Source organism: Acinonyx jubatus, chromosome B4, assembly GCF_027475565.1.
Source record: "Acinonyx jubatus isolate Ajub_Pintada_27869175 chromosome B4, VMU_Ajub_asm_v1.0, whole genome shotgun sequence".
Taxonomy (NCBI): Eukaryota; Metazoa; Chordata; class Mammalia; order Carnivora; family Felidae; genus Acinonyx; species Acinonyx jubatus.
In genome coordinates this window covers 80,254,335-80,266,119 of record NC_069387.1, presented here as the reverse complement: position 1 = coordinate 80,266,119, position 11,785 = coordinate 80,254,335, and the positions used below count along the sequence as shown (strand labels likewise).

Here is an 11,785-nt window from a genome sequence, read left to right as displayed (position 1 = left end):
TCTTAAAATACTCATTCAGATTTATTCAACTTATCCAAGCTTGTACGCGTTTCAAATGTAGTGAGGGTTGTGACTTAGAATGGTAAATTTTTGTACAGGGGGCTAAATTTACTCCCTCAGTTAAGCTTATGGTCTCTGCAAGTGATTGAAAGACCAACATCTACTTGCACAATCCCTTGTAGGGTATCTTGAATATATTTCTTCTAATACAGTTACATTACTTCCACCAATGTACATAAAAAGTCAAGAAAAAGAAAATATTACATAGACATATTATATTCCATAATGCCCTCAATGCAATGGACTCCTTGAAAATGGGAGACGGCAATTTAAACACCAGTCATTCAAAAAAAGTGCTTGACAAACATTAAAAGGCTGGAATTTTATTTAAATGATTGCCCCCTCACAGTAGGTATAAGAGGAAGTAACACAGGCACTTTGCTGGAAAGGTTTATAGGACCAGAAGATGTGAAAGACGGGTGGGTAGTATTAAAACTTCACAACTTTGTGTATATTATTTTTAATACTCATATGGTTGTTTTGGGCTAGATTTGAGTTTAAGAGTGTCTGAGGAGGAAGATGCCAATAGTCAAGATAGTATCCATACCATTAAATTTAACAGTACATACTTCTAATGGTACTTTAAGGTGGGTCATCATTTCATTCATTTAACCAGAATAGACCTAAGCTGTGAATATGGCCCCCTTGCTAAGTACCAGGGATATTTCTGTGATACTTCACCTGTCAAATCTAGTGACAACTGAGTGGAGGTGGGGGCAGAGGAAAAGATTTATCAGGCTTGCTGTGACTGTCTGTGCTTTGGATGGAGACTTATAGCTGAGAGGGAGAATCAACCTCATTCATTACCAACGCAAAGCTTACAAAAGTCATTTAAACATGGGCATCTGACTGATAGGTGGGGAAAAGGCATGAATGGTGAATCACATATTGTATGTTTTACAGGCCAGGTCTAGAAATGGTGCTCATCACTTCCACAGCCATTCTGGTAACTATAACTTGGGTACTTAGACACACCTAACAGTGTAGAACTATGGCAGAAAAATGTGGTCTACTGTGTTGCTAGGGGTAACAACCAGCATGTTTGGCAAACATCAATATCTGTCAGATAGTAAGAGTAAATATCTTCAGTTTAGTTTTTTTTTTTTAAATTTTTTAACATTTATTAATTTTTGAGGGAGAGACAGAGTGTGAGCAGGGGAGGGGCAGAGAGAGAGGGAGACACATGATCTGAAGCAGACTCCAGGCTCTGAGCTGTCAGCACAGAGCCCGAAATGGGGCTTGAACTCACAAGCTGTGAGATCATGACCTGAGCCGAAGTCAGACGCTTAACTGACTGAGCCACCCAGGTGCCCCCAGAGTTTAGTTTTAGTGGAGAGTGAAAAATGGAATAGGGTTCACAGTTAGCGAGCTTAAAAAGAAAGTGAGAGTCTCAGTATGACTGGAGAATAAGTGATACAGAGACAAATAGTATATATATATAAAGCTTCAGGTTTTGTGTGTATTCACCTTCCCTTTTGGATTCATTGACTCATTTCTCCTTTACATCTTTGAGAGGAATGCAGTTTTTTTAATTGAGTCATGAAAAGCTTGCTTCACTTGCTTGTTTCTCAGTGTGTAAATAAAGGGATTCAGCATTGGTGAGATAGAAGTAATAAGGAGTGAAATCCCTTTATTAATAGCCACCTCATCCTTGGCTGAAGGTTTGACATAAATGAAGATGCAGCTACCATAAGTAATGGAAACAACAATCATGTGGGAAGAACAAGTGGAAAAGGCCTTTTTTCTTTGCTGGGCAGAGGAAAACTTTAGAATGCTCCTGATGATATATATGTAGGAAAGAACTACACACATGAGGGTGATAATGAATGTCAACACAGCACATACTATAACCATCTGCTCTATCAACCATGTATCTGAGCAAGAGATCTTCAGGATAGGAGATGGATCACAGCAAAAATGATCAATGATGTTTGAATCACAGAATTCCAGGTCCAAACCTAGACTGAGTGGTGGGAGAATGATGATCAGTGCTGCTACCCAACAAAAGAGGATGAAGTTCTTGCAGACTCTGCTGTTCATAATGGTCATGTAATGCAGTGGTTTGCAGATGGCCACATAGCGATCATAGGACATGGTGGCCAGGAGAAAAAACTCTGTTACTGCAAAGAGGTCTGTAAACAACAGTTGACTGACACAAGCATTATAGGTAATGGACTTGTCACCAGATGATATGCTATATAAGAACCTGGGGATACAAGCAGTTGTGAATGAAATTTCTAAGAAGGAGAAATTTTGGAGGAAAAGATACATCGGTGTTTTAAGGTGAGAATCAATCAGAGTGAGGGTGATGATGGTTAGGTTTCCAGATGCACTCAATATGTAGGAAAGAAATAGAAAGATAAAAAGCAAAATTTTCAGTCGAGTGTCATCTGTCAGTCCCAGCAAGATGAAAGTCGTAAGCGTGGTTTGGTTTCTCATCTTTGATTATTTCTTGTCTCTTGCCCAATCTGCTTGAAACAATAAAGAGGACTATATGAAGAGCTCCAAAGTCCTGGCCAACTGCTAACCTCAAGAGAAGTACATCTAAGAGTGATTCCTATACACTTGGTTAATGGAGAAGTGAGCACATAACACATGGTGATGTTTGAGTGCCTCTTTGTGTCACACAACTAACTATTCATATGTAAATCACATATTTCCTACTGCTGCTTCTAATAAATCTACAACTTAGCTAGACCTGGTGTCAGTTGAACATATCATCTTATAAACATCATTAAAAAAATTCCTCTCTTTATAAGTTGCTTTTGGATCAACAATTCTGCCCTCCCCATATTTTCCATCTGCAGACATGCTTCTAGCAGAGAAGACTTGAAAACTAACAATGATCATTGGTCAAATAATCCCAGTACTAAAATTTACATATGTATTAGTTATTAAACTGGTAATGAATATTTATCACATAGTCTATCCTGTGTCAGCTTATTTAGTTCATCTTCTTGGAAGTGTGTTTTTGTTGGATATATTTTCTTAAAGATTCATTTAAGTGTGTTAACAGTCCAATTTTTTTGAGGTTTTCCCCATAGAAATTTTACTTTAAATGTACATATTTAATATTTTAAATATTTACCTTTGGCTGTATTTTCTTTCTACTTTTAGAATATATTATCTACTTAATATATATTATAGGATATCCTTGTTCTCCAAAGAATTTCTCCTCCAGTTACAAGCTGAAGTCTGGATTTGTATCATCTCATTCATTACTTCTAGGTTTCTTCAACAGTGATGGCCCTAAAGCACTCAAGCTGCTACAGTTTCATATTCTCTAGATCTTGAGAGCTTTTATTCCTCTTTCCCCATCAATGGTTTCTCATTTAGAGCAGATTCTTGATATTAAAATTTGAAACTGAATTTCCATTGTTTCTTTCTAAACACATTTGACAGTGACAAATCACTCCTTGCATGTATTGAACAGTAATGTGTTTGATTCAAAATTATTACAGAGAAGTAAGGGAACATTAGGAGTATGTTTATAGAGCTGAAGAGCCATAACCCCAATTTTTTTGTTTTTGCCTACCTTGTTTCAGCTAGAAATAACTTATGGTAAATCACATGTACCAATATCACATGTACAAAGAAGTTTTAGCCTTTTAATTATACTTCCACGTTGTCATTTAAATTTTACCTATATGATGTCTCCTCTGTCTTATCAACCATTTATACATCAACTCATCTGATTTTTGCACCATTTAAACTACTCTAGTCAAGGTCAACACTAGCTTCCCTCTTGTTTCACTCATTAAACACAATTCAGCCTTCATTTAGCTCAAATTCTTTGCTGCATATGAGACTATAAACTGCTACCTTATGAAAGTCATTACAGCTTAATTCCTGCCAACTCATATTTCCTTGAATTTCTTCCTACTACTTTGTCTATTCTTTTTCATTCTCTCTCGTGGCTTCCTTTCCTTCTCCAATCCGTTTGGTTATTGATCCATCTGAAATCTCTTTTCTAGAAAATCCTTTCTCTCATTCTGTCTCTTATGAATAAGTTGAATCTTATAAAAAGGTGACTTCAAATAGACTGATGATTCCCAACTTTGTATCTGCAGGGAAAATATATCTTAGGTGTTCTGACTTCAACATTCAGTTTATTCTTGGACATCTAGATCAGATTTGGAGGGTTTGAATTTAGACTTTTTCTTTTTCCTTTTTGAGTATCCTTGAGTGATTTGCTTAACGTCTTTATCTTGTGCTTTTTTTTTCATGTGCAAAATTCAGGTAAAAATAATATTTACATCTTAGGGTTATACTGATAAATTTAGATACTATAGATAAAATATCTATAACTGCGTTTGGAATATGGCAAACAGTCATTACTATTAACTGTATTGAGCATTCTTATTTTGTTATTTTATTGTGTCTTATTGAGAGTCCTGTGGATGTGCACATTTCAAGATTTTAAATGTGCCTCTCACTATTGCATTTCCTTCCCTGTCAATCCTAAGTCTCATCCAAGGACAATCTTTATTGTTCCTTTTTTCTTTACTCCCATTTTCAGTTTATCACTAGGTCTTGCCATTTTGGCTATCTTCGGAATTTGTTTCTTTTATTCTTTCACTCACAATACTAATTTTACTCTGGGTGTTTTTATCTCATTGAAACATTGCAAAAGCATATTAATATATACTTAACATATATCTTTGCATTCAAAATTTAAAATCAATATAATCAGAGTCATTTTTTAAAAATCCCAAATATGATTAATTCTCCCTTATGTGTTGTAGAAAAATGTTTCTGAAAGATTATTAACTGACATTAACCCTATACTAGATATTTCCTTAAAACTCTTGATCTGTCTCTCAATTATATGAAAGTTAATTTATTTTGGCTTTAGGTAAGAATTATGAAGAGTAGAAGAAGGAACATGTTTAGGGATTTTGAGTTTCAAATGCATCAAGCATTTAGATTAATGGAATCCTTTCATGCAATAAAGATTTTATTCCATGCGTAATGAGTAAGGACAAGGCTTCTCATACTTAGAGAATTTAGGAAATTTGTTTAGCAGGGGATAAAAGAGTTAGGGGATAGGTTAGAGAATTTGATGGTTCTGAATGAGATCTCTATGTTTGGGGCTCTCTGCTATCTTCCACTGATACGGAGCCAGAATAACAGAAGGAAAGAAAATGAGATAGACTTCTGCAGGGTTTTTTCCTTGAAGAGCTCTCAGGAGGAAAATAATAGGAAATAATTAGTTGCTCCTTGAACACAGGCTATAAGGGCATTAGAAAGTCACATAGTATTCCCAGTCTCAAGATGGTGTAGAATTAGAAGAAGGGTGTTCCTATGCTTAATAGTGGCAGGAAGCTAAAAAAGAACATTCAGTCCTTCATAAATTTTCCTGTATTGCAATTTGCTGTAGAGATATAAAAGTGTCTTAAGGCTTATACAGAGAACCACTGAACCGTAAGAGTTCTATGGGAAGAGGGACAAGAAATCCCACAGCAGAAAAGCACAGAATAGGTATTTGAGGATAGGAAGAGATGATGGATATTTTGATAATGTCAACTCTGATGGATACTGACATTTCTTTACCTCTTAATACACTCAAAGTGCACAGATGTACCAGAATTAGGATGAAGCTGGGTTGAGGGCGACAGCACAGATATATGTTAATGATTCACTAGAATGAGGTGGTGGAGTTAGGTAGGGAGGGAAGACACTGATATTAAGTTGAATTAAAAAAATGAATTTTTATTTTTTTCAGAGTTTGCAAGTAGAATTTTTGCTATCTCAAATAATTAAAATTACTCAAGCCATAATTTTAATCCTTTCTATCACTCCCTTTTACCTTCATCATAAAATTTAAGCTTCTCAGTGAGCATATGGAGATCTTGCTAATATTTCCAGTATTAATACAATTTACCTAATTTCTTCTATTCTTCTAGTGTACTTTTACTGGATGCTGTCTTACTCCCCATAGTTTGTATATACCTCTATGATATACAATGGGATATTACTCGGGCATAAAAATGAAATCTTGACATTTGCAGCAACAAATACCTACAGGGTATAATGTTAAGTGAAATAAGTCAGTCACAGGAAATCAAATTACCATATGATTTCACTCATATGTGGAATTTAAGAAACAATAAGTGAATAAACAAAGAAAAAAGAAACAAAAAAACTCTTAAATACAGAGACCAAACTGGTGATTGCCAGATGGAAGGTGGGTGAGGCCTGGGTGAAGTAGGTAAAAGGGATTAAGAATACAGTTACCTTGATGGGCACTGAGAAATGTATAGAATTGTGGAATCATTATATTGTAAAACTGAAGCCAACATAGCACTGCTAATTATACTTTAATGAAAAAAAAATAGTATATCATAGTGATAAAGAGTACAGTTTATAGAGTCAGGCTGCTGGTTTCACATTTCCTGATTCAATTTGCTTCACTTATTTACTAGCAGTTCCCATAAAAGGCCATGCTTAAAATTATCTGTGGAAATTTCCATATGCTGATCCTTTTCTCTTTAGTGATCTCTATACTTGCAGTCTCTAACCTTCCTATCCCTCTTTCAATTTTTGGTTTAGGTATAAATTTCACTAGGAATCTATCTATAACCCTTTAAGTAGAAGTAGTTTTTCCTTGTAGTCTATGACTATTCTTATGATAAGTCTTATGACTAACTTGTCAAATAGGGTAGACAAATTTTGTTTTGGACATTATTGTGTCTCCAGCAGCAAACTTATCTCCAGGGGCATAGTAAGTGTTCTTTAAAAGTTTGTAGAAATAAAGAATGACTGTCATATTTGCCTTAAACAACAAAAACAAGGTATTTTCTTTAAACTGAGCAGGTTTTAAAATGATTTATATATAAGATCATTAACATATAAGCTGATTGGGGTAAAAATTAACTGATTTTTTTGAGACTGCCTTTAACATTATGCAGGTGTGACTGATTCTATTGTCTTCCTGTGGGCTAATGTCTAGTAAGAGGAAGTTTGCTTCCTGTGCCTTATACACTGTCTTTGAAATAAGAGTATGCTGTTCCCCCTTCTCCTTTCCTTTATAGCTTTAGTTTCCTCCATAATACCTACTTTCATGGAATTATTGTACGTACTGATTGAGATAATTCATGCAGAGTGCCTGGCAGATAATAACTTAAAGCCACTACCTCTTTTCTCTCCTTCATTTTCTTCTTCCTCCTCTTTTTTTTGTTCCATAACTTCCTCTAATACTTATGCGAATGTGTGAGGGCACTAATCAATGGCATTACAACTATTGTGTTTTCTTTTCTGAATTCTTTATAAAGCTTGTGAGTTTTGGTGCCTCTGATAACCTGTTCAATGTTCTGTAAAGAAATACTAAGAGCAGAGTTCAGAGAGGCTGCAATTTTGGACATGAGGTAACAGGTATTTCACATTTCTTTCTCAACTATCATTAGGTAATTAATTAAATGAGCAGTTATTTTGTAAATAGAGTCTATATCTTTTGCTTTCCCTCTATTCCAAGGACGAAAAGGATTTCCTAGGTAAAAATTTGTTGATGAATGTTTTTACTTATTCTAGCAATCTGTACCCAATGAGAAACCTAGAGGTGTGCTTTTCTAAGGTCTGGTGAATTGAAGCATGGTATTTCTATTAAGACATAACAAATAACAGCATCAGACTCCTACAGATAGGAAATTACCTTGAATTTATGCATCTCTGCAGAAAAGGATCACTAATCATGCTCAGGGGGAGAAATAACTGATAATCAAGTACCCTTTTAGACAGAATCATATAGGAATTGACCCTTTTGAACCAAACTGAGAACATTCTTAAAGCTCTCAGTGCTTCACTGTGGCATGCTAACTCAGAGGATTGTCCCAGATTCCCAAACTCTCCTTTCATTCTAATCACCAATTTATTTTCTGTGATCTTGGAATATTAAGTGAGTGTTCTGGTAAACCACTTTAATTTAGGTGTATTTTCAATTTAGTGTAGTTCAAAGAATATTTGTATTTATAAATTTTTTTTCTTTCAATGTTTGTTTATTTTTGAGAGACAGAGCATGAGTGGGGGAGGAGCAGAGAGAGAGGGAGACAGAGAATCCGAAACAGGCTCCAGGCTCTGAGCTGCCAGCACAGAGCCCAATGCGGGGCTCAAACCCATGAACTGTGAGATCATGATCTGAGCCGAAGTTGGATGCTTAACCGACTGAGCCACCCAGGCACCCTGGAATATTTGTATTTATAATTAGCTCATTGATCACTATAGACAACATTGCTAATAATTTGGCACTGTGATGAAGGCATAATTACAACTTGGTATAATATATATTTGTTGGTAAGTGTGATGTTGTGGGTCAGGTCACTTCTGTTTGTTCCTACTGTTTTTATGACTACTCATGAATTAATTAAAAACATGTACTGAGAACCTATGGTATGATTGATACTGTTATAAGCACTAAGGCCAAAATGAGTGAAAAAGTACTGACTCATCTCTACTGATGTGTGTATTAAATATTTCCAGTGAGTTCAATCCCTTAAAATTTAATTTTTCTAAAATGAAATAATATTACAAATAACTACTTATAACATTATAAATATTTGGTTTTTTTCAGAGATATCCAAATTAATTTATTTCCATCTCATACTTCAATAGACAAGTCTGATATTTTTGCAGAGACCACGGAGCTAGAATGTTAACTGAAGAAAAACTGAAATTGCCAAATAAGAATATACTTACTCTTGTGGAAGGTAATCATGACTTTAGATGACTCTATGATCCTGATGGTTCCAAAGATGAAACTGAAAGCGTAAGTGGAGTCGAATGTGTGCACAAAGGCCCCTCTCATGGAGACATACACATTCACAGACAGTGTTTTACTGCAGGTAGTGCTCTCTGAGTTGCCCAGAAACTCTTGTTAAAAATTCTATTCCACTTTAGTGACACCTGGGTGACTCAGTCGGTTGAGCGTCCTACTTTGGCTCAGGTCATGATCTCAAGGTTGGTGAGTTCAAGCCCCACATGGGGCTTGCTATTGTCAGCACAGAGCCCACTTCAGATTCTCTGTCCACTTCTTTTTGCCTGTCCCCCACATATTCTCTCTTAAAAATAAATAAAAATATTAAAAAAAAAAGACCAAAAGAAAATATTCTATTCCACGTTAAACCTAGGAAAAAATTTCTTATATAGCAAACCTGAAAAAAAGTCATTTATTTTAAATGATGAGAAATCTAAGGTGATTTTTAGAAGATTTTGGTGGATGATTGCTGATTTCTCTGGGCAAAAATAGACTTTTACACAGTGAAGTAACATAGATGTTTTATTATCTCAGACTCATATGGATGTGCGGGAGCTCTCTATGTGGGTAAATAAAGGGTCCTAGGTAACCAAGGTTCAAATATGACTAATGATTATAATATATGCTGAATTTTGGCAAAACACCTAATAGAGGCAGCAGTGGGAATCATGTCCTTGGAGACAATAAGGTGAAACAATTTTATTAGATACATTCTGAGTGCAAAACAATACTTTTCTGATGAAACGGTATTTCTGGCTACTCTTCAACTCATAGATAACAAAATGTTAACAAAAGACAACAAAATTGCTTTAGGTCTGTACTTTAAGTGGAAAAATGTATAAATATACTTGAAAGTAGTATATATATCATCAATTTCTCAATTTATCGTAAATACTTTTGCATGGTAAAAATATAGATTTGCATCACAATATACTCTTTATGGACAAACCTTTATTTGAAAAAGCTTCCCATATTTATTATAAAGTTATATGTTAAAAATCTTATTTAAAAAAATAAAAATCTTATTGAATATAAATATCATCTATTTCTTTAATTACCAGCATTATTATCAGAAGAGGAATTTCTGAGGCAAAGGCCACTTATATTTTAGAATTTTGAGAGGCACCTGGGTGGCTCAGTTGGTTAAGTGTCCAGCTTTGGCTCAGGTCATGATCTCACGGTTTGTGGGTTTGAGCCTTGCATCGAGCTCTGTGCTGATAGCTCAGAGCCTGGAGCCTGCTTCAGATTCTGTGTCTCCCTCTCTCTCTGCCCCTCCCTGACTCACTCGCTGTCTCTCAAAAATGAATAAACATGAAACAAAATTAGAATTTTGAAGTGTATTGTTACACTTGGCTTCCAATGTGTAATGCCGCATAATATTCACAAAAGTGTATGGGTCCCTTGCCACTGTTGGGATCGTAAGGGAATCCCATCCTTATTTTGGTTGATTTCTGAGTCAATTAGAGAAAGTAGGCAATTAAATGGTTATTAAAGTATTGGTTTTGTTACAGATAGAGATGTTAAAAATATGACTTTGGACATTCCAATAAGAAATCACTGTTTAGTCATATCTATCAGGTATTGCTAGATCCAAATCTGTCCCATCAACCAGCGTGGGTAACTTATTGAATGATTCAAGCAGTCTGAAATCTAGTTGTAGAAAAGACAACTTAAAAAAGGAAAGGGAATAGGATAGATCTAGCATACCCAGATCCTTGTTCAAGATCTACTTGTCAGATAAGTCTTGTCAACAACAGGCAAGGATAGGTACGAGACAGGCCAAGAGAATTGCACACATGAATTATTGAAAAAAATCTTCAAACTTTAGAAATAAAGCAGGAAAATGCCTGTCTTTGCAATGTCATTTTATAGACTCATCTAAAAATTATTTAATTATTCAGGAAAATATACTTTGTTATTTACTCTTTGCTTAAAGTCCACATACCTTGAAATGACACATTGACTATAGATTTCTGTTCAGTGGAAAAGATATTCCAAAGATTGCAGTTTTATGGCACTATAGGAAATTAATCTGTTCAGTATCTAGTAGATACTGAACAGTAGTCTTGATTATAGTGTTTATTCCTTTAAAATATTTTTTAATGTTTATTTATTTTGAGGGAGAGAGAGAGTACAAGCAGGGGAGGGGCAGAGAGGGAGACACAGAATCTGAAGCAGGCGCCAGGTTCTGAGCTGTCAGCACAGAGCCTGATGTGGGGTGACAACTCACAAACTGTGAGATCATAACCTGAGCTTAAGTCGGATGCTTAACTGACTGAGCCACCCAGGCGCTCTTTAAGTTCTCCTTTTAAACGAAGTTACTATCTTACTGGTTTAACTAGTTGAATAAAATATTTTGCAAGTGTTTGTTGAATAATTGTATGAATCATGTATTTTTTAAGTTTTTGAGAATTATTCTTAATGCATCTCCACATGAAGATAATTATGAAGAGTAGGGAGTATATATTTCTTCCTAATATTCACCATATTCACTATATTTCTAAGATTTTCTTTTAACCAATTGACTTAACATTAAACCTCTGGTTAACAAAGCATATGCTTATACCCCTTAAGACAGAAATCAGCTCTCTTTAAGGCAGAACAGTCCACCTTCCCAGTTATACTTTCCCATTGCCAGTTCCTTTGAATATCTTTCTGGGCCTATGTCGAACATTTTGGAATTGACTTCAAGTCAGAGTACCAAATAAATATATTAGTAAGGCCACTCTAAACCTATAATTGAAAACTTACCTTCTAACATTTTCCCTGTATCAAGTATTTAGATATGTTATCTTTTTTCTTTTTAATTAATTAAATGTAAGACAGGAAATCATCAAATCATTTTAGTCAATTAATTAATTTAGATTCAAGTTAGTTAACATATAGTGTAGTATTGGTTTCCAGAGTAGAATTTAGTGATTCATCACTTACATATAACACGCAGTGCTCATCACAAGTGCCCTGTTTAATGCCCAT

General features: G+C 35.1%; 1 protein-coding gene across 1 annotated transcript; it reads right to left on the bottom strand.

Moving 5' to 3' along the window:
* Positions 1-1,560: 1,560 nt before the first annotated feature.
* LOC106981138 (olfactory receptor 6C2-like) lies at positions 1,561-2,499 on the bottom strand. Its single transcript, XM_015079266.1, has one exon. The coding sequence runs from the start codon at positions 2,497-2,499 to the stop codon at positions 1,561-1,563; it is 939 nt and encodes a 312-aa protein (XP_014934752.1).
* Positions 2,500-11,785: the final 9,286 nt, after the last annotated feature.

Coding starts and splice junctions, on each gene's coding strand:
- LOC106981138 (XM_015079266.1), bottom strand. CDS start 2,499: ATGAGAAACCAAACCACGCTTACGACTTTCATCTTGCTGGGACTGACA.